At 42.0% G+C, this 24,216-nt stretch overlaps 1 protein-coding gene across 3 annotated transcripts in view; it reads left to right on the forward strand.

The window, feature by feature from the left end:
- SPHKAP (SPHK1 interactor, AKAP domain containing) overlaps positions 1-24,216 on the forward strand; it is a 72,040-nt gene that overhangs the window by 37,103 nt on the left and 10,721 nt on the right. For all 3 annotated transcript variants that reach the window (XM_077348826.1, XM_077348829.1, XM_077348827.1), the window contains exons 4-7: positions 11,465-11,524; positions 15,939-16,073; positions 17,159-17,414; positions 17,693-21,452. In XM_077348826.1, the coding sequence (XP_077204941.1) occupies positions 11,465-11,524; positions 15,939-16,073; positions 17,159-17,414; positions 17,693-21,452 (4,211 nt within the window). The remainder of the gene's footprint in view (positions 1-11,464; positions 11,525-15,938; positions 16,074-17,158; positions 17,415-17,692; positions 21,453-24,216) is intronic.

The following is a 24,216-nucleotide window of genomic DNA, read 5'->3' on the forward strand; positions in this document are numbered from 1 at the left end:
TTTAGTCTTCTTCAGAAACATAGTAGGTCATGCATTAGTCTTTTCAGTAATTGATCCAGTCACTCCACTCATACGTGCAGAATGCTCAATCAGTTTTTATTAAAAGTCATAATGTCAGAGCCTGAAATGGCAAACCAAGAAAAAAATATCTATAGGAGCCATGTAAGATTTTAGAAATTATCATTAAAGATGCATTGAAGAATGCACCTCCCTAATTATGCCTATTGTTTGGGGGAATATGTCCTGACCTTTTAATAATGGGATTATGTATGCTGTGAAAAAGTTTAATTGTCAGTTTCCACACATTTAAAGGGACAGGACATTTTTGTTCAAGCTTGTTTCAGCCCTAGTTTTGTCTAATGTGATAATGTTCTGGTACCTTTTAGTATAAGTCCAGACCATGATAGCAAGTAGTGGTCACCATAGTCCAGCAAAAGTTAAACACACTTAAAACCGGTTTGGAAAAAAAAAACATCTTCCCCCAAAACCATGGTGAGTGACTTGAACTAATTTAGAATATTAATAGAATATTAATAGTGGTAGAAAGTACCAGCACGTCACAGCTATGGTAATCTTATGGAGTTTGAAGGAAAGAGGTAGTTTTGCCATTACTTGAACTTCCTTGATGGTCTCCCATCCAGGTCTGAGCTGCCTTAGCTTCTGAGATCTAGAATCATAGCACCATAGAATCATAGAGTTGGAAGGGACCTCCAAGGCCATCTCATCCAAATACCTTGTATTGAATGACACAAATTATCCAGGAGTACCAATATTTTACCATGACCAGGATAGCCCAGGATAGCCCAGTAATAGCAAGCCAGAGTTGTGGTTAATTGGTATATGTTATATGATGCTAAATCATACGGTCAAAATCAGTTGGGGTTTCCTCTCAAGAATTCTTACTTGTATTTCACTTCCCCATCAACTCTGTTCAATTGCACATCTTTGCATAACTCCTCCTCATTTCTGACCTTGATGCATGCAGTATGCTTCTCGGAGCTTGTCAATGAGGCAGCCTAATTGGATAGGTGGATTTGGGACGGTTGGTTCCCTCCTTTTTGAAGTTTGCTGTCTTCAGTGCACTGTGATTTAAGAGAATTCTAGTACAGCAACACATTTAATCCTATTCTCCAGGCCAGCTGGCTAATGTCTGTTACTTAAGAGGCATTGATAGCTATTTATCTGAAATGGTGGATTTATATAAGGAAAATACTATAAAGCCACTTCTGTGACTGTCTTCCCTTCCTGCAGTTCAAGGTTATAATGCCATTTGCCAGGAAACAAGGATATAAATAGTGTGTAGTAAAGTACATAACCCCAGCAATGACTTGCATGTCATTCCTTCAGAGCTGTTTACTCCCCATTTTGCTTTGTATTTCATATGGGCCTTGAGTTTTTAGGGTGAATTTCATATCTTGCGTACTTCTTTGTCAGTTCAGGATCATTAGGGATATCTGTAAAAACTAAGTGGCTTTGAAAGCAAAATCAGGTTTGATGAAGAACTAAAAATCTGATTCAAGGGAACCAAAGCAACTCACTAAGACAGCTGGATTTCAGGTTGCTTTGCAAATTACTGAAGACTGATTTAGCAACAAATCCAGATTTATATTCCACAGACAATTTCACACAATCTGACTTTTTGATAATTATACCAGTGTAATGTAGTAGCTGAACTAGAACTGGGAAGATCTGATTCTATGATAATTAGGGTAGGAAATTATGGATACCAGTCCTCAGGTGACACGTGGGGATCCTCTAGAATTATAGCTAATGTCAAGATTAAAGAGATCCGTTCCCTGAAGAAAATGGCTGCTTTGGAGGGTGGACTCCATAGCATTATTCTCCACTGAGATCCCTCCCCACCCCAAATCCCACCCACTTCTGATTTCCCCCCCCTCTCCCAAGTCTCCAGGTATTTCTCAACCTAGAGCTGGCAACCCTTGAGATTATGATAAATAAAAGTATGATAAATAAAAGTATGATATGATAAATAAATTATAGGGACATGGAAGGTGGCCATTAGAAGTGGCTTTCCTCCAGATGGCTTATATGGCCCCTTCCAACTCTATGATTCTAACTTCCAAAAAAACAATGAGAGGGAGGTTTGATTTCAGTGCATCAGTCCAATGTCCAGGTCAGGGACATGCACAGAATCTGAAAGCCTGACAAGCAGAGGAGTCTGGCGGAAGTTAATGAGTCTGGGGTGGAAACAAGAGCACCCTCAAAGCAACATGTGGGATCCTACCCAGCACAATAGAGATGCTGTTGTGCCACTTCTGACAAGGAAAAATGGGCACTGGTGATCTAGCACTTATTTGAGCCTTGAGTACTGTTGGTATAAAAGTGAATTTCATATAGATTATTAATGTAACACAATAGTAATGTAACACAATAGTTATGGGAGTTTTGTTATTAATGACCATGGAATCAGAAAACTATAAATAGACATGTTGTTAATTGGCACCACCCATAGTTCCTCCTCTTCTGTGTTTCAGGCACAATCATAGGGCCTGGAGGGAGGACAATATCCCTCCAGGCTTTGGAGCAGCAGAAACAGTGCAGGAGTTCTGTGCTCCTTCTGTATGGTTTATGACCACTACAGCTATTGTGACCCCCTGTGTTTCACTGCGCTCAAGGATACTGGGGCTGCATATATGTTTCCTGCATCACATGTGAGTTTCACCACTCAGGGGCATCATAAGGTTTGATGTAGTTGCAGTTTACAGCTGAGAGAGTGGAGATTTCTGCAATACAAACAGGTCCACCATATTGCCACAGCTGTATAGTGTGGAGCAGAAGTAAGAAACCATCTCAGGGAGGAGAGGGATGGAACCAGAAGTCAGCAAAGCTAGCTATCCTCCCATTACCAGGCAGTTGCAGCTGCCTCTCGGAGTAAGGGTGCACTGGCTATTATAGTTCCTCAGTGTCTAAAAAAGGCATAATTACTGGAACTCCTTTAGAAGAAGAAGAAGAAGAGTTGGTTCTTATATGCCGCCTTTCCCTACCCGAAGGAGGCTCAAAACGGCTTACAGTCGCCTTCCCATTCCTCTCCCCACAACAAACACCCTGTGGGGTGGGTGAGGCTGAGAGAGCCCTGATATCACTGCTCGGTCAGAACAATTTTATCAGTGCCGTGGCGAGCCCAAGGTCACCCAGCTGGTTGCAGCTTTATTCCTTTGTGTACCTGTTAAGCAGTTTGGTATTCAGTAAAGTTGATTTGTAGTTGACCACTTAGGAGTCCATGTTGTCATGTTTGGAATGGTGGAAGAAGGGAAACCTAGACCCAACTCTATGCCAGTTGGGTCAGCGTAACATTTCAGCTGAGTTCTTTACAGTTTGTGGGGAGTTCTGGAGAGGAAACTCTTTCTGCTGCTTGGCATCCTGGCTTTGACAAAGACTTAGCAGATGGTGTTGGGTACTGGCCTATGGTGACCTGGCAGGTACATTTCTGGAGGCCTGGAATCCATCATCAAGACCCAGCACAGCCAAGATTTATCACATGCCTACATATCTGTTCCCTTGCTTTTTCCTGTGAATTGGCAGGATCCATTTAATAAAATAAAACCAAAGTGTGCTTTATTTGACTTGACAGGTTTGTGGCTCAGCGCTTTGATACCCCTCGACACAAACAGTGCTGTTCTATAGACCAGAGGAGCAGATGGCTTACCTTGTAACAATCTGCTGAAGACACCATTTTGCGTTATCCTGAGTGGTATCAAAAATGGTGCTTCGTTTTCCGAAATGAAATACTGAAACTAAATTTGAGGAAAGTTGGCCTTTTGCCTTTCCCATAATGATTCGTGGAGTTGCAGTTTACTTTTCCCCAAAGAAATATAATGTAAAATAATATTTTCATTTCCAGTCTTTAGCTGACTTCAGCTTTTACAGGAGATGCGCTTCCAGATGTCGAAAGCACTCAAGGGAGTGGTGGTTTGGAGCTGCTCAGTGCTTAGTTATGATACTGTGGGGAAATTATTATTATTTTAAACCACTTTTATACAACGTGTCTGATCTTTTATCTGCTATAATACCTAAATTGAATCCATTTACTTCATGTTTAAACCAACAAAATTAAGACTGGAATATTAATTGGGAAACATTCCAAGTATCACTGTTATGGATATGGTACCACACTGAAAACAATGTGACAAAGATCAGTGTGGGCAGACACAATCTGCCTATTTACTAGATCGGACAGAGGTAATCCTGTGTAGTGTACTGCCAGATAAAGCCCAAGGAGGGTGATTTAAAGACTGGAAGCTGTGCATGAGAGGAGTTCTTAGGTGTGTGCTCTGAATCATTTTTTAATTTGTTTGTTTAATTTATAAACCACCCCTCTCAACAAACGGGCTTGGAGTGGATTACATCAGTAGATAAAAACATTAGATTAGACATCCTAAAATTCAAACTACCAGACAAAGCCCCATTCCCTACCCTACCAACCCCAGCTATCTTCAGTCTGGCCTGCAGGAACTGGCTATAACCAGGTACATATGCTCAGCCTCAAAGAAGGGAGGGGAGAACCCATGAGAGTGTCATGGACCAGTCAGCTCCAACAGAGTCAAGTGATGAATAGGACTCCTCAGAGGAAGAGCCCTCCTGCAGACCTGAACCAAACCCACAGCCAGAAACAGGGACACTGCAGGAGGAGGCAGTCTCTGAGGAACCAGACTTGGATTTACAACTAGGTTCCAGTACAATGGCCTTGCAGCCCCTCAGCCCTGAGTGGACAACTGTCAGTCATCTGCTGGCCAGTTCACCTCCCCTGTCACCAGAGCTTCAGGAACAATGTAGGAGAAAGATAAGGGAGGAGCTGCAGGACAGGAGGCACAGTGCCAGATTGGCTGCTCAGTGCCAGCTGTCTATCAGCAGTGAGGATAAGTGGTTGCAGGAGCAGGGCTGAGATGGTTGGCAGGTGCTGAGCATTTTAAAAAATAAATTAACTCTCACCCATTTGGGAAATCCTTCCAGGAAAAGCAAAGTTGAGAAAGCCTGTTCTGAGCACATACCAGGTGCATTTTATTCACCAGCAAATGCCATGACCCGAATAGCACAGGCTAGTTGTTGTGTCTGTTGTTCTTTTTTAATGCTGGAATGCAATGCTCACTTGCACAAGAGTAAATCCTACTCAGCACAGTGGGAAGTTGGTGGTGGACAGTGCCATCCAGTCACAGCCAACTTATAGTGTTCCCATAGAGTTGTCCAGGTAAGGAATAAACAGAGAGAGTTCACCATTGCTTGCCTCTGCCCATGAGGCTGGGAGTTCAATCCCAGCAGCCGGCTCAAGGTTGACTCAGCCTTCCATCCTTCTGAGGTCAGTAAAATGGGTACCCAGCTTGCTGGGGGGGGGGGTAAATGGTAATGACTGGGGAAGGCACTGGCAAACCACCCCGTATTGAGTCTGCCATGAAAACGCTAGAGGGCGTCAACAAAGGGTCAGACATGACCTGGTGCTTCCACAGGAGATACCTTTACCTTTTACCTTTATGAGAGGGATGGGAAATGGTTGGGTATAGCCCAACCTCATCAGACCTCAGAAGCTAAGCAGTGTTGGTTACTAGAATGGGAGGTCATGAAGACTTTGCAGAGAGAGGCAATGACTTGCCTAATATTGACTTGCTTTGAAAATCTATAAATCAGCTGTGATTTGATGGCATTTCACATAGAACAAGAAGAAGAAGAAGAGTTGGTTTTTATATGCCATTTTTTTCCTACCCGAAGGAGTCTCAAAGCAGCTTACAGTCGCTTTCCCTTTCCTCTCCCCACAACAGACACCCTGTGAGGTAGGTGAGGCTGAGAGAGCCCTGATATTACTGCTCAGCCAGAACAGCTTTATCAGTGCTGTGGCAAGCCCAAGGTCACCCAGCTGGCTGCATGTGAAAGAGTGGGGAATCAAACCTGGCTTGCCAAATTAGAAGTCAGTGCTCCTAACCACGACTCCAAGCTGGCTCCCATATATGCAAGTGGGAGTATGAGGCTTCATTCTTGTTTCTCTGTTTGGTATTGTAAAAGCAGTTGATTTTAATTCGTTTTGTTTTTTTTAATGACACAGCAGTTGCAACTGTAGTGCCGAATCTACAATGACTTTGTGCTGATGATAAGGTATACTCAGGCCACCCCCATATTCCCTGCATTCTCTTGATGTCAGACCCATAACCATCCTTCTGTCGGGTCTTGTAGAAACGTGTTCTTTTCCCTGTTCCTTATAAAGTATAAATAAACCAGTGGCCGTATCATGTGCAGGCTGAGTATCCTGTACATTTTTTGTATCCCTCATATCCAGTCTTTGTTTATTTTGACTCATTGATACTCTTATTAATATATTATCTGTTTGTCTATTTATATATTTCCATCCCAATGTTTTCCCTAAAACAAACAAACCCAAAGCAATGGCCAGAATAATTTGTTACGTGGTGGCAAGCTGGAAAGTCAGTAGAGCAAGGAAGTTTGGCTGAGTGCAGTGAATCTATTAGATGAAACAAAAATAACTTTTGTATGAATTATTCTGTTTCAAGCACACAAGCAGCATTTGGCATTCTGGGTTCTGAAGCTTTAGCTTTTGATTTTCAACACATTAGGAGTTGTTTCAAGATGTTAAAAGAAAGTGAGGAAAGCAGACTTTTGAATGTCTCACACCTTTGTTTTCCCTGGTTCAGTTTTAACATCTAAAATAAGTCTGTCTTTACTTCCAGTAAAGATCCATGAGCGCTGGAAGTGAATGGTTTCTGTCTGCAATATTTGAACCAGCACTGTGGCCCCTGAAGTTAATTAACCTGGGGGGGGGAATCTACTTTAAAAAAAAAGCTGGCTTCCCTTTCCATTCCCCCCCCCATTAGGACCTTCTGTGTATTTGGTAGAAGTTTGAATTCGGATAAATGAAATGAATTGGTGCAGTACCCTAGTTAAATATATGCTAGTAATCTCTTAACAGAATATACTCACCATGAATGCTTTGTTCTACTCATTTCTCTTATCAAAGCACTGCAGTGAAATACAGTATCCATTCCTGTTCCATTATACTTGGTACAGAGGCAACGTAAATATACATTTGAATGTGTCTGCTACAATAAGGATATGTACAGTACATTTATTAAATTAACCAACTGGGTGAAGAAACTAGCTACTTTTAGCAAACACTGTTTAAATGCAAAAAAGCAATTTGTATGCCTGTGCATCATTCTTTTCCTTTCATTGAGAACAGTTGAAAATATATAGATTTTTACATAGCAATGTGGAATGTACAAAGAACTACACATAAAGTTATGCCAGCATAAATGGTTGAGAAGACAACATTTAAAATCTAAAATGAACAAATGTACACAAATGACTCAGTAATCCATATAGCAGCCTTTTAAAGTAGGTTGATTTTTTATATCAAGCAATTGAGAGAGTTCATGATAGAGACACAATCCCAGGTGATGTTTTCTAATCTACCGCATATACTCTTACATGGTAACCCTAAGCAAAGTTGGATAGGATATCACTCTGTTTAGAACTGCCTTGACAGCCACTACTTTACATTGAATCAGTTAAAACAAGCAATTTTTCCCTGTGAGGTGGTGAGTGAGTGTTCTCATGCCAAGAGGTTTTGTCGTTTGTAGCAAGATTTTTTTAGAATATCAGCAGTGGTTGCAATTGTTTCAGAAAATCCATTTTCAGGATGAGTGGAACCTTAAAAGTTGTTCTGTGCTTCCCAAAGGATTTATGCTGGTGTTTCTCAACAGCGATCGTCATCACAACTTGTTTCTGGCATTAAAGTGTCAGAGACTTTATGGCATTCTTTGTACCCTGAAAACAATTAAAGAATCCTGTTGGGCACACACAAGCTCTTGAGATTACCAAGAGCTGGATTCACTCAAAACTGGCCTTGATATAATTGAAAGTACGAGTAATCAGGATGCACCTACTTATGGTCAGATAAATAGCATCTAACAGAAATAAAATGTATAAAAACATCATATCCCACTACAGGGGAGCTTTTGTTTCTTCGGTCCAATGTATTTGTGCAGAAAAGAAACAGCCAGAAGACTAAAGGTGAGCAAAAGTTATCCCAGTCTTCAAAAAGGGGAGGAGAGATGACCTGGGAAACTACATAGCAGTGAGTCTGACCTCAGTTGCAGGAGCAGATTTTGTCTGAGCAGAGTCTGCTGAAATGGAGAGGTGTGGAACTAAATTACTTCCACTGTGGAAATCTTGTCAACAGCAGCCTAGACTGTGTTTCCCTTCTTGGTTTTTATAGGATTGATGTCTTATTAATCATCTACAAACTCATATAAGACTAGCTGAGACATGTGTCAAGGCACAAATCTTTGTTTTCAAAGGGACTGTGATGAAGCATGCATGGGTGAGTGAGAGGTGGGAGGGCAGAGGGGGAACATGCATGCATTTATTTGAATCACAGAAAGAGAGAGTAAGTGGGAGAAAGCACATATAATTATTTAGCATGATTTAAAGTACAATCCTATTCATGCCTACTCTCAGCAAAGCCTCTCCGTGTTCAATGCTGCTTTCTCCCAGGTAAGTGTACTCGGGATTGTACCCACTCCACATGTTAAACTCTAAAGTCTCTTGTCTCACCTGGAGAATATATACACTTGCACAGTTTCAGTCTTTATGGAGAAGAAGGAATCATTAGTATTGGCTTGCCAATTTAGTGGAACCTTTGTAGAACTGTATTGTGTTTTTGAAAAAGGAACATTATTTAAAGATAATGGTTAACCGATGTATCACTGCCATTCATCCCAATCACTTGTACATATTTTTCAGAACTGAGAGGGAAAAGATAAAAGTTTCTAAAAGCCCATAAACGATTATGTGCGTGTGAACAATCTACTCAATACCAGGCCCAGAATACTATGTAAACAGAGCAATTTTATTGCTATGAGAATATTTGTAGAGTTTATGACACTGACATATCTCGGAGGGGAAGAAACGGTTTCCAATGAGTGTTGCATAATCTTTCATGATTACAGTGGCATGTACCAATACATTTTTTATTTCATTTATAAAAGCAATATGTTATGTTCTCTGTGTAGGGAAATTACATAACTAAGAGGGGAAACAAACCTTTTAAAGAGAAATAAAATTCCCTTTTGCCCTTTCTTGGGTTCTCCCTAGGAGGGCTGAATGTTTCCATCTGCTACACGGCCTGTCATTGCAGATGGCCGTATTTTGTGCATGCAATAGGAGTGTATCACGTAGACTTGAGTTTTTGTGTAAAGCTCAGCACATAGCCTGTGTTATGAATCCTTTCTGCTGTCTGACAGGCACTCTCTTTTCTGAATATGCCATTATATTCCTTATGGCAGATTGGGATCTGCCTAATCACAAGTTTCTGCTGCAAAGGATAATGGATTCATAGGGTTGAACTGTGGCGAGTCCTGCCTCATTGGCTGCCTGACCTTCTTTCCCACTATACCATGCCGTACTATGAGTCTGTGTTACGTTAGGCCACATTAGCAACATTTCATCTCTTGATAATCCATTTTATCTATATACTTGAATATATAAGTCAATGCCATTTTGACATGAGATTTCTCAGCAGTTTTCACATGCTGAAGTTGTCTTAGAAAACCAACATTAGTAATATTTCAGTTCACAAGGTCCTTTCATTGTGTGTGCCTAGTCTACGCCTGTGGAATCCTTCAGTATGGCTGAATCCTATCAGCTCACCTTAGCCATGTCCATCATGTGTACCAAACGCATAGCATGTAAACTGGGGCTTTCTCGTTCATTTGCTGTATTGTTAAGCAAAAAGATAACTGTCTTTATTAAGAAACATAGCATTATACTCTCCTCCCTTTCCTGGTTTCATGAGGCCTGCTGAAGTAAACATCTGGAGCTGTAGACACAGTGAGACTGTGATTGGGTCGCTCGGTATAATTTGCTGTTCTAGAAAAGTGGTACTAGGGAGTTTGTTTAAATTTAACTACTCTCTTGGTAAGGAATAGACTAAAATGCTGTTAAGGAGGAATTTCAGCATCACTGTCTTGCCAAAAACAGTTCAGAAGTAGGCTTGGGAATGCTGAGGTCAATGTGAGGTATGACACTGAGATGGCAAAAGAGTGCAGTGAGGCATAAACTAATTTAATGGGGGGAGGAAAGTGGGATAAAAGCATGTTTCTGTTTTCCCAATGTAACTGGTGACCATTTGCCAGTGTGGTATAGTGGTTAAGACCATATCACTGCATATTGGGGGGGGGGGGCTTCTAAAGGGAAAGAACCTCAACAGTAGGCCCAAGAAGGTACTACACCTTATTTCTGCCAGCTTAACTTTATTTGATAAAGAAGATGAAAGCTGAACCCCCTGCCTAAAGATCTCAATGTGTAGGGAGGCTGATATAGAAGAAGGGGTTTTCCTAGATAATCTAAGCCAGATATTTTTGTTTAAAAAAATATTTCTTTATTAGACTTTTATACCTCCCATCCCAGCGAACTGGCTCCGGGTAGTGTACGACATGAGGTAAATACATAAAAATAAACATTTAAAATTAGATTAAAACAATTAAATGGTAAATGACTTCTGGTAAAAAGTTCAGCACCAGCTATTCAGGATTTGGAGTCTCCTGCCATCAAGGCCAAGCTAGAACAATAGTCTGGATCTCCTGCAACTGATGGCAGGTGGTGACATGTGGGTTGGGTGGCCCAATAGTACTTAGCCATTAAACTACAGCAGTAAATTAGAAGCTGGGTGATAAGTGGCCCCTTCATTTTTCTCTAGCAAGAGTATTTGAAGTAACGGCTGGATGGCTGCCTGGTTTTAGCACACAAGGCAAGATGTGTCTGTGTCAGGGTGGGATTGAGTTTTAATGAAACTTAGGGACTGATCGATCTGATCTTTACATGTTTTAAGTACCTAGAGCAATCTGACATAGAAGTAGTGATCTTCACAGGCGGTGTTCAGCGTGGTAACTAGCTCAAAATGATCCATAAAGGAACCGGGTGTTTGAAGTTTCCCCTGTTTCAGCATCCAAATCAGAACAAATTTGAGAGGTTTTCTCAGCAAAGAACTTTATAAAAGCATCACAGGAAATTGTTGGTTTCTGGGAACTTAAAGTTCAGCCTTTGGGGTCAGCTCTCATTTCCAAACAGGGAAGTTGCTGTTAAATCATATTACTGTTTATCTTATTGGAAGTAGATTTTGCTGTAGAGTAGGGTCCTCCCACCAGAATCCCTTAGTGCATGCAAAGTGACTTCCTTGTATGCTACGTCTTTAGCTGGCAGGCAGATATCCTATATGAGCAATGTGTCGTTTAACTTAATTTCCTTCTTTCCAATGCTTTTCTCTCAAAAAAATAACAACTTATCTTAGACAATCTTATCATTTGTGTTAGAAGGTGACAAATTATTAAACACATATATAGAAATGTTTTTAATGTTTTAATTGCTAGAAGCTTTAGAGATCTTCAGAGAGCCTTGAGAGTCTATCCATTACTTTCTTTCCCTTTCTCTCTCTCGCTTGCAGGTTTGCTTTGTGAATCTGGATGCATGCAAAAGTGATGGTGATGAGGAACACAAGAAACAGGCAAGTGCTGTGCTACTAAACAAATAGTATGCACAATACACAAAAGCCTGCAATTACTCATAAGGAAAAAACAGAAGAGTGAACAGATGTCTCAATCATAGAATCATAGAATAATCATAGAATAATAATCTCAATAATTTCCAGTCCCCGGGAAAATAACATACCATGATGACAGAGATTGCAACAATCATATGTACTGGGACGTAATGTGAGCAGGGCACTTTTGCAAACCCACCAGCAGACTAAGGTGCTTGTATGGATAAGTCATCAAATGTGAACTGGCGCACACATTTAAAGGTGGCAATCAACCCAATAAATCTATGGTTCAATACAGTCCAAACCCATCACTTTAAGTCAGGGCACCATATGTCTGTTACCATCAAGAGGAGCTCTGTGCTGCAGCAGGAGGTGTTTTAATCAAATGGCGTTCTGCCCTATCCTTGCAGCCAGTAAGATAAAATAGGGCCCAGGGGAGGCTAACAGAGTAATATCACCAGGTATCTTGGCAACTGGAAGGAAGCACCACTAGGCCTCTGTGAGAGCTGTGCATCGCTCACTCTCACATACCTGTGAATGCCAACTAGTGAGATCTGCTTACAAGAACTGGACACCATAGCAGGAAGGGCCTTGCAAAACTTGCTTCTTAGAAGTGCTGAGTTCTAACCACTTTGACTCAGATCTGCCACTTCATCTCAATCTAATTCCAGGAAAAAAACACAAAGCTAGGATTTCTGTAAAAGAGACTGTTGAATTAAGTGGAGAATGTAAAATGGGAAGGAGCCAAATAGCTCTTACTCTGGGCAGTTGGGCTTCTGTGCACTTACTTTTTTCACAGCATTAGGATAGGAGCAAGGACTTTTTCCACTATGAAAGAGACCTCCCCTAGTATAATCCAAAAAAGAATACCAGAAAGTTCAGGGGATTGAATCTCACAAAATCCAGATTACTTATTTTTCTGTTTCAAAAATCATAGTTTTGCTTTATATGAAAGAGTCTTGGCCTTACATGCTCCTTCCCAATTTCTACCCCAATTGCCTTTCCAAGGGCTTACAACATCATTTTATCCTCATGTCAAGCCCCTGAAGCAGGTTTCTCTGGGAGAGAGTAATTGACCTAAGATGAGCCAGCAAGCTTCCATAGCAAAATGGGGATTCAAACCCACATCTCCCTGATGGTATTCGAACCTACACTGTGATTGTTTGTTGCATGTAAGGGCATTTCGAAGCTGCAACAGTTTCACTGTGTTTAGCAGGCACTGTAATGTAACATATTAGTGCTACACTAATTGGAAATTAAAGTAAACATATTGAAATATTTTACTCAAAGTGTGCATAAGGTTCATTAGCAAACTTTTAATAGCTCTTCCATCAGAATTATGCCAAGGCCATTCATGAAGTGAAAGCTTATTTACCTAACAGCAACATCAGTGCTTGAAAAGAAGCTCACTGCAAAACCTTTTCAGTATTTAATTCTACTGAGAACAGCCAATTTGTTCTCTCCTAATTGCCTTCAGATGATTAGTCACTGGTTGAAAATCTTTCTCCAGCTGCTTTCTTTAACCAGTGACTGAAAAACATCAAATATTCAATAAATATATATCGTATGCACAATATTCAGTTACAGAAACTGAGATCTTTTTTCATATAAAATGGTTTGTTTGAACCTACAGACAACACTGAGAAACTTGACTTGGAAAGTCATGTATAGGCAGTTTCGTGATCTTTCTGTTTCTGATATTTAAAGAGCCACAGTTATGCATGGGGTGGAATGCCCAGGTTGGCGGCAACAGGGCTATAGGGCTTATCCCCGATTATGCCTGACATGACCACCATCCTGGGCACTGCCGAACCCTGGCCTGACTCAAGCCCTCGGATGCCCCACAGTAAGGGAACATGGAGTCTTCTGCATTCCCTGAGATGCCGCAGGTGCCATTAGGGTCTAGGGTGGGCCAGCCCTGTGCATAATCTTCCCCCAATCTACAGCATCCCTGCAGGGACACCACACACCCCTGCAGACACCACACACCCTCCACAGCTCCACAGAGCTGGACAGGGTGTTCCCCTGCCCCCTACCCACTCACCCCCACTGCTGCTGCTGCCGTGAAGCATACCTGGCACTTCCAGTCTTGTGATGTGCCCACACAGCTGTTACAGTGGGGCAGGCCGCATACGCTGAGGGAGCCCCAGCCTCACGCATACACAAGGAATGGAGGAACATCCCACCCTGCCACTACGGCGAGGTGGCAGCCTGGCGCGGCTGTGGCTGTGCATAATCAGTCATAGAAGGGCAAGATAAAACTGTGATAGATCTTCCATCCTAAATTTGAGCTTGGCTCAGTCACAGACTTTTCAGAAACCAGGCATTAAAAGGCATGGTTCAGCACTAAAATATGCAAAGCGATAGTCAAGGAACTCATTCCCCACAGTGCTGTGAATCCAAACTATGGAGGACCTCACTAAGTGTTATGTATATGTTACAGTGAATTATCAACATTTGGCTAATACTGGCATTCATGTTAACAATCCTATACTAATTTGATGACCCTCTAAGAACAAAGTTTTGTTAATGGCAATGGTAAAATGTATGTCCAAAAGTGGAGAAATTTGTATCAACTTTCAGACATTTGACAAAATTCACTTGGAATTATGTACAACAAGCTCACAGAATTATGGTCTTCTTTTCATATTCAGGTGGTAGAATCAGAATCACACAGAGCTGGACCATAACAGACCATCTGATCCAGCCCCTCACCTTCTTAGGGACTTAAAAATCACACACTTTTGACAAGTGCTTATCCAATCTCCTAAAAACTTCCAATGAAGGAGACTCTACCACTCTCCAAGGCAGCATATTCCATCTACAAACTGCTCTTATCATCAGCCTTCTAATATTTAAGTGGAACCTCCTTTTCTGTAATTTGAATCCATTGCTCCTAGTCCTTGTCTCAAAAGCTGCAATAAACAAGTTGTCTCCCTCTTCAAAGAGCCTCTTGTGGCGCAGAGTGGTAAGGCAGCGACATGCTGTCTGAAGCTGTCTGCCCATGAGGTTGGGAGTTCGATCCCAGCAGCCGGCTCAAGGTTGACTCAGCCTTCCATCCTTCCGAGGTTGGTTAAATGAGTACCCAGCTTGCTGGGGAGTAAAACGGTAATGACTGGGGAAGGCACTGGCAAACCACCCTGTATTGAGTCTGCCATGAAAACGCTGGAGGCCGTCACCCCAAGGGTCAGACATGACCCGGTGCTTGCACAGGTGATACCTTTACCTCCCTCTTCAAGATGTCTACCTTTTACATAGTTAAACACAGCCATCCTATCACTCTTACCCTCATCATCTGCAACCTACATGTACCCAACTCTCTCAACCTTTCCTCATAAGGCGTGAATTCCAACCCCTCAAACATGCTGACGGATTTATTTATTTATTACATTATTAACCGCCGCTCTCGGATCAGCTGGCTCACAGCAGTTTATAAGTAAAATATAATAAAATAGACTGATTCAATGAAATAAAACTTCTAACACAAATCAAAACCACCCAACACAAATTTCTGGCTTCATGGCCCATCTCAACCCAGTGCCTCTGGATGGGTACTTGAAGGAAGGGGCCTAACAAGACTTCCTAGCCCTGGGAAAGGATTTGGGGAGGTTAGGTAGAACTGCTACAGGTTGGGCTCTAGTTTTACAAAAGGATTCAATGTCGTTGAGATTTTGATGTAAGCCAGGTCACAAAGGGCCAGGTCATAGAAATGGATGGATGGAAAGATGGATGGATAAAGCTATAACTTTTTTGTAAAAAAATCATATTTGAGACCAGAGAGTTCCTTCCTGGGCTATATTTCCATCTAACAGTCATTTCCAGGGATGTTTTTTAGGCCTAACTATGGCCACAACGATGTGAATTTGTATTTCAAGTAACATTATGAAACCCTGGAAACCAGCATTTTAAAACACACATACATATGATTGCACAACTAATTTAAAAAGTGCAGTTATGCTTCATAAGAGGTTAAGCTGGCCCCAAAGAGGTTAAACTGGCTTTATCTAGGGTCCTGCCCCGGGCCTGGTAGAATACTCAGACAGTTCCGCAGGGCCTGTAAGATGGAGCTGTTCCACCAGGCCTATGGTTGAGGCCTAGAAATGCCATCAAAAATTCTGGCCTCTCTATCTAAAGCACCTAAAACAACAACTAATATCCACCTACTGGTTACTAAGAATGCACTTTATGTGTCCCTCTCTCACTAGGGAGGAGGAATTGGTACTTCTGAATTGCTAGACTTTTAACTTTAATTAATCACATATTTTAGGAATTTATGTATTGATTTTATTGGCTTATTATTATTGTTGTGAGCTGCCCCAAGCTCCCCAGGAATGGTGCATACATACGTTTTTTAAATCATATTTTTCTTATACTACAGAGATTGATGAGTGTCTCCCCAAATCTTCCAAAGCTTATCAATTCAATGAAAGTACAACCACCAAAAGAGAATGAGATTATCCTGCTGAGTGGATTAACTTCTGGGAACCTTCAGGCTGATTTTGAAGTACCCCAGGTATGAACTTTAAACTCTTTTTCAATGCCTTCATACTCTTAACAGGCACTCTATGTTTTCTTATGCAAGTAACACATGGGGATGAATTCTAACTAGGACTACAATGAAATATTTGTGTATAAAAAGAAAACAACATGTTTACATATATAACACACTTACATTTGTTGCTACTCTTTGTTTGTATGGTATTTATAAGCATATAAATTAAAAATGTAATGCTTAGTCCACAGGTCTTCATCATTACAGCACATATAGATGGAAACATAGACCCAAACACATACAGCACTTAAATTCTATAAAATCAACTTCTAATTGTAAAACAAATATGCTTCCTCAACTAACGGCATTCCAGATAACAGATATATCTTTCCCTTATCCAGCTTTACTCTAATTTTAGCTAGTTCTAAGCATAAGACATGGTGCCTGGGTGCTTCTAATTTACTTATCCGTATCATAGGCACCTTTTTGTGATGTGTACAAAATGAGGTTTTGCCTTAGTTATTGGTTGGGAGGGCATCAAAGCATGCCAATCAATGGCTGTTGGCACTCATTTGGTATGCGGCTCATTTCAGGATATGTTCCAAGGCAATTACAGATGTTGTTCCGATTCTGATAGAGTTAGTGAAAGTAATGGAACTTCATTTAATCTTGGGGACCTTGTTCCAAGGGTCTAATGAGGCTTTATTGTAACTAACTTTATATGGACTTTCTCAGCAGGAGATTAGCAAGTGGGCTGGGGTAATTTGAATCAGATTTAGCTTTGTAAATGACATAATAATCTTTGACTTTTCTGATGAAGGAAATTGTAGTTTGAAAAGTACTCAAAGGGGGGGGTGTGAATTAACACAGATATGTATCCATTGTATATTGCTTCCATTAAAACTTTTGAGGCTGGAAGCCTCGTGTATTCCCCATGTAAAGCAAAACACTACGGCATCCTGCAGATAGTCAGTTAATTTTACAAGTCTTATTATTGCAGAAAGTATTTAGAGAGAGTGAACAGTTTAGATAAAAATTCTCTGTTTTCCTTTTACTTGCATAACTCTTTGGGTGTTTTCTCTTTCTCCCCATCCCCCCCCCCTCAGTGTTCTTGGCTGACAGATGTCTGTCTGGTTCAGTGTGCAAGAGGGAACCAAAAGAACAGCACAAGCTGCATCATCTTTGAAATAAACAAGTTCCTGATTGGGCTGGAGCTTGTTCAGGAGAGGCGGCTGCGTGTAGAGGCCAGCATCTTAAAGCCCGAGGATGATACCAACTGTTCGGTGTCCTCAATAGAGGAAGATTTCCTTACAGCATCAGAACACTTTGATGAGGAGAATGATGCCGATGAGTATAAAAATGGTAAAATCTGGTGGTCAAGCATATAGAGTGGCTATGTTTGTAGAAATGGTGCTGGATGTTCAGTGATGTATATTTCTAATGGCTGCTTGGAAGCAATATAATGAAATCAAGAAAAATATTTTCCATACCTTTAAATATCATTACTCATGAGACATATTTGGGGTCACTGAACATGGTGGCTGCGTGCTTCATCCAGTACATGCTGCTTTATAATGTTCACTGTCCAGGAAGGGATATCTTTTTATCTGAGTACTAACATATTGTTTTTTTCCTCCCAGATCAGGAAAAGCTAAATGTCGCAGAACCTTCAGCAGCATTCCAAAAGTATCAAGGGAAAGGACTTGAAATCCTAGACTGCAAACAGGCCAGATTGCCATTTACTTTAGAAGCGAATTGTATTAGCAAAAGCCATGCGGCTCCAGACCGGACCTCAAGTTCATCTGAGGAAGACTTTAATCCTGGAGATGAAGACAGTGTTTTACAAACTGTTGTTAAGGCCACCAAGCAGCTACAATGGAAGGCTAGTGTAGCTGGGAAATCTAAGCCATCCTCAAATACAGATGACCTGGAAGACTCTTCTAGGGGTGACACAGAAAACTCTGATGTATCAGAAGATGCATCTTTGGCAACAATGGCAAAGGAGGAATTGATTTCTCTAGATGATGCAACAGCAGAACAAAATAGTCACTTAGACACACTGGAGTGTAGAGATGAAATAAAACCTCACCTTCCCATGCAGAATGAACAAGAAACTGCAGGTCAATTTGCTACAAATTTGGCGGAGTCTGTACTGCAGGATGCCTTCATCCGATTGTCTCAGTCTGCTTTTACCAAAGAGGCTGCCATCAGTATCTCTGTTGGTAACTCCTTAACTTCAGCCACATGTACAACAGAAGATGATGTGGCTTCCTGTCCATGGAACGAACTTCCCAAAATTGTCATAGTTCAAAGTCCAGATGGTTCTGAAAACGTGTCTGAGTGGCCTGGATCTAGCTCACCAAATCTGTGTCCTGCGTCTGAAATGGATTGTCCTACTGAAGTTGTGGATTTGGTCCAAGACAGCACCTCTAGTGGAAGCACTCAGAGTACTTTGGAAGTAGCTTTGGCCTGTGCAGCGACAGTCATTGGTACTATTTCGAGCCCACATGCTGCAGAAAAACTTCATAGAGAACAGGAACCAATGGACTCTGAAAATAATGTGGTAGGCAGTGAAGAGCCAAATCCTTCCCAAACCCTCAATAACTGTATATCTGTAGACTATTCTTTCCCATCTGCCCTGTGTGGAATGACTCAAGTAGCAAGCGCTGTTGCTGTGTGTGGTCTTGGTGAAAAAAAAGATGACACATATCCTGTAACTTCAACTGGACTCTTATCGGCTGCTGAGGCAACAGCAGCCATTACTCTCCACTGCAGTATAGCCATAGGGAGCAGCATGGAGAATCTGAACAGTAGCATTGCACAAACGTTGTTCAAAGAGGCATCCTTAGTACTAACAAAACCAGAAATGTACAAAAACATAGGGGAGTTTATGGAATCCATAAATGGGAAAATAGTTCAGGCAGCACGAAAGCCACCTATTACACTCTTGGACGAAATCGTAGTCGATGAACTTGCTCAGAACTTGTCTAATATTATTCTGAGGCACTCTGCAGAAGAGGTCAGGAAGAAGCAGGGTAGCACCAGTTCAGAAAGAAACATTGGCATGAACAGCCAGGATCTCTTTGTTGCAACTGCAAACAATCTGCTTTTCAGCGTGCTGTATTTCACTTGTAAGAAAATGAGTGATCTGTCACAGCTTAGTGAATGTTCAGATAACTTGGCTGAAGAAAATTTCAAGTGGCAAGTAACCGACAGTCAATCCAAAGAAGCAATGAGTAATGTGTTACAGCAGTCCCCAAACTACACCAATAATGAGCCTTCCTCTGGTACTACTGAGAAGGATCCTGTTTCTTTAACAAATGTAGTGAAAGATAACGGGGAACTTATTGCAGCTGCACAGAAATCAGCAGTGTTTCGTACAGATCTGTCCCCTAGATCCAGTGGTCATAGTTCACCAACTGGGAGGACATCTCCCAAGAAAAGGTATGTGAAAAGGACTGCAAGAGATTGTTCCAAATCTACAAATCCTAGCAATAATCAAACTAAGAAAGAGCTCAAGTCGTTTACTGGCTGGGAAAATACCACAACTGGGAATGAATGCAAATATGGTATTCAAGAATTGCAGTCTTCTAGTTCTCTAGTCAGTGCAGAGAGTCAGGAAGAGCACCCCTGTGATGTAGCCTGGTCCAGTGAAGCCCAACTCAGTGTGTCCTTATTGGGTAATCAAGGACTGTTGCCTTCTCAACCTCTGCTGCAGTTGAATCACCCAACAGATAAATACTGCATAACAGATTTTGCAGAAGAATTGGCAGAAACAGTGGTCTCCATGGCAACAGAAATAGCTGCCATTTGTCTTGACAATTCAAATGGCAAGCAACCCTGGTTCTGTGCATGGAAGAGAGGAAGTGAATATTTGATGCCTCAGGCTTTGTCATGCCGAACCATCAAAAGGAAGAAGGAAACCACACAATCAAATGAATCCATTGTGAGAAAGCATAGGCCACCCAGGCTTAGTGAAATTAAGAGAAAAACAGATGAGCACCCTGAGTTAAAAGAGAGGCTTATGAATAGAGTAGTGGATGAGTCCATTAATCTTGATGATACCCCAGATTCTAGTTTTGCCAATGAAGTGGCTGCTAAAATTATGAACTTAGCTGAATTCTCTATGACAGAAAATGTGTGGCAAAGTCCAAACCATCCTCGAAACAGACTGCACTGTGACAGGTGGAATAGAAGCAATACTTCTAATTGTGAAAGCATTCCTGAAGAGGATTCAGATGCCAAAGGGTCTGCCAATACTTTGGGTCCCATGAACACCCTTGGCCAGCCGATGAGCAGAACAAGTTCTATCTCCAAGCAGTCTAGCTGCGAAAGCATTACAGATGAATTTTCACGATTTATGGTCAATCAGATGGAAAATGAAGGCCGAGAGTTTGATTTGTTGCTTGACTACTATGCTGGGAAAAATGCAAATAACATCTTAACTTCTGCATTGCAGCAAGCCTCCAAGAAAAATGGCCACCTCAATGTCCGGCCGAGTTGCCCATCTAAACAGTCAAGCACAGAAAGCATAACAGAAGAGTTTTATAGGTATATGCTTAAAGAAATAGAAAAAGAGAATAAAGAGAATGTGTTTTATGCACGGAATTCAAAGGACTGGAGTAGCAGTTTATTTCCTCCTTCCCAGCGATCACCTTTTTGTTTTCGACAGTCCTCAGTGCCTGATAGATCCTCAGCTTCAAGGCTAACAGTGAATGTGCCCATCAAGGCAAATTCATTAGATGGATTTTCCCACAATGGGCACCAGGATTCTTTAAGTGTACAGCCCGTCAACACCATATCCTCTTCTGGGCTTTGCAAATCAGACTCTTACCTGTATCAAAGATGTAGGTCTGATCAAGTAACAGACATGCTGATCCATGAGACTTGGGCAAACTCCATCAAAGCTCTAATGTGCAAAAACAAAATAATTGTAGATGAAAGAGAGGTTACAGAGCCTGAACAGCATCCCCATGACTCTCCACCGCATGTCCAACAATATGCAAATAGGCTAGCTGAAAATATTGTTGAAAGTGGGAAAACTTTAATTGCAATCCATCAAGATTCTACAAATAGAGATGGTAGTTCAGAAGAAAGCAGTCCTGTCCCAAAAGGGTTGCAAAGCTCTAAACCAATAGGAGAAAGAATACACTTGGACGGGAAAGGACAGTATTCTGCAGCCTCTGGAATGTTTCCTACCAAGCTTACTAGCTCCTCTGCCTGCTTAAGGGAAGTGCCTTTAATTCAGATAGAAACTGATCAAAGAGAAGACCTTGATAAAGACCCAGACCTCCTAATTCAAGTTAACACCGCATCTAGGGAACCAAGGGAGCCGTTGAACAAAGAAAAGTTTTCAGAAGCAGATATGGGAAGACAGGCTGCGTCCTTTTCAAACAGCAGGTAAGAATCACGGTCAGACTTAAGAGATGTGGGGCCTGTGGAAGAGAAGGTTGTGTTGCCAATACCTCTCTCTACACAGGGCTTGGCTGCAGAAATGCAAGACGAAACACAGGCACACCTACACACATACTAGAGCGTCCCACATTTCTGTCCATATCCATTGACATCCCACATTGGAGAATTCAATTGACAAGATCTTTACAGCATACAGAATTCTGCTTTTCAAGTTATCAATGTCATCGGTTTTTGTATGACCTTATCACATGTTGCAGTTTTTATGTGAACATGCAGGGGGGCCCACATGGTATTTCATCAGATTAGAGGGTGGTGAGCAGTGGGGTGCCACAGCGATTGATACTGGGTCCAGTACTTTTCAACATTTTTATCAATCATCTGAATTGAAGAGGTAGAGGGACTACTTATTAAATTTGCAGATGACACCATATTGGGAAGAATAGCAAACACCGCAGGAGATACAGAGTGCAATGAGATCTGAATATGCTGGAAAAGTGGATAACTGAGAACAAGATGCAATTCAATCAGGAGAAGTGCAGAGTTCTGCATCTGAGTCATAAAAATGAGAAGCATATGTACTGGATGGAAGACATGCTTCTGGGTAGCAGATCTTGGGGTACTTGTGGACTGTAAGCTAAATATGAGCAGACAGTGTGATGTGGCAGTAAAGAAGGTGAACACAGTCTTGGGCTGTATCAATAGAGGTATCACATCAAAATCGCAAGATGTCATAGTCCCTCCATATACTGCATTTGCCCACTGCCCCTGGAGTACTGTGTGCAGTCCTGGAGGCCTCACTTTAAAAAAGGACGTGGACAAAATAATAATTACTCTTATCATCAGCATCAGCATCACTATTAATTAAATTTATTGTCCACCTGTCTCTGACATAGGCTTAAAACACATATACATAGTAAATAGAAAACATTTTTCAAACAGTAATTTTTAAATTTCAAACAAGAGTGCTCCAGCTCTGCCCCCATGGGTCAGAGTAATTCTGATGTCAATTTTATATCTGGATTTCAGATGAATGGGGAGGTGGAGAGGGAGGGGGGCTTTCTGATATCATGTTGTGATTGTATTGGCCTCAACCATATGCCTGGTGGAAGAGTGCCATCTTGCAGGCCCATCAGAATTTTGTCAGCTCTGATGGGCCTGGTTTTCAGCTGGCAACTCATTACACCGGGCTAGAGCCAGGGCCAATCACACTTCTTTGGGGCCAGGGACTTCCAGTAGGTTAGAGTCTGTAGAATGCAATGCTCTTTGAGGGACATGCTCAGAAAGGCAGTCCCTCAGGTATGCAGATCCCAGACCAATAAAGGTAAAGGTATCAACTGTGCAAGCACCAAGTCATGTCTGACCCTTGGGGTGACGCCCTCCAGCGTTTTCATGGCAGACTCAATACAGGGTGGTTTGCCAGTGCCTTCCCCAGTCATTACCGTTTACCCCCCAGCAAGCTGGGTACTCATTTTACCGACCTCGGAAGGATGGAAGGCTGAGTCAACCTTGAGCCGGCTGCTGGGATTGAACTCCCAGCCTCATGGGCAGAGTTTTCAGACTGCATGTCTGCTGCCTTACCACTCTGCGCCACAAGAGGCTCTTTCCCAGACCAATACCTCAAGCTTGATCCAGAATTCAAGCAGTAACTAATGCAGCTGCTGGAGAACAGCTTGAATATGTACTCCCCACAGGGTTCTCATAAGGACCTGGGCAGCCACATACTGAACCTGCTGTAGTTTCTGGATCAAGATCAAGGGTAGGCCTGCATACAGCGAGTTACAGAAGTCTAGCCTGGAGATGACAGTTGTATGTATCACTGTGGTTAGGTGTTCTGGGTCCAGATAGGGCCCCAATAGCTTCACTTGACATAGATGGAAAAACATCTGGCCAAGAATTCAGGTGGAGTATTAGGCCAGCTGCTCATCAACAGGTACAGCTGGGTGTCATCTGCATATTGGTGACAACCTAGCCCATGTCCCCAAACAAGCTGAAGCTCATGATCTACTAAGTTGAATGCTGCCATGAGACCTAATAGCATGAGAAGCGCCAATCCATCTCTAGCTGTCTTCAGAGATCATCTGTCAGAGCGACCAGTACCTTCTCTACTCCATGACCAGGCTGGAAACCAGGCTGGAATGGGTCCAGAACTGAAGCTCCATCTAGATATGCTTTTAAATGGCCCCACTGCCACATGCTCAACAGCCTTCCCCAGAAATGCTAAATGTGAGACAGGGCAGTAGCTGGCAGGGCCCTGTGGCTCCAATGATGGTTTCTTTTATAGAGGCCGAACCACTGCCTCCTTTAACCTCCCCAGGAATGACCCTGAAGACAGAGACAGATTTATTATGTCCCCAAGGGGGGGGACATATGTCCCCAATCCTCTTGTCACTTGTTTTTAGAAGCCACAAGGGGCAGAGGAGTAGGGGCAAGGGATACTAACACTAACTGCCACTAACTATCAAAACTCAACTGCTTTGGAACGTTCCCATCATGCATCATTTGAGTAATTGCGTAGTGAATGAGCATGCCGTATAGTGAAATCTCTACATATATTTGATTAGAGGTACAATCCTCCAGGTTGTTACCTGGCTAATGGAAATACCATTCCTTATAGAACAGGGGTAGTCAAACTGCGGCCCTCCAGATGTCCATGGACTACAATTTCCTGGGAATTGTAGTCCATGGACATCTGGAGGGCAGCAGTTTGACTACCCCTGCTTATAGAATATATGGATTACCTTGGCCACTG

Source organism: Paroedura picta, chromosome 8 (genome assembly GCF_049243985.1).
Source record: "Paroedura picta isolate Pp20150507F chromosome 8, Ppicta_v3.0, whole genome shotgun sequence".
NCBI classification, from domain to species: Eukaryota; Metazoa; Chordata; class Lepidosauria; order Squamata; family Gekkonidae; genus Paroedura; species Paroedura picta.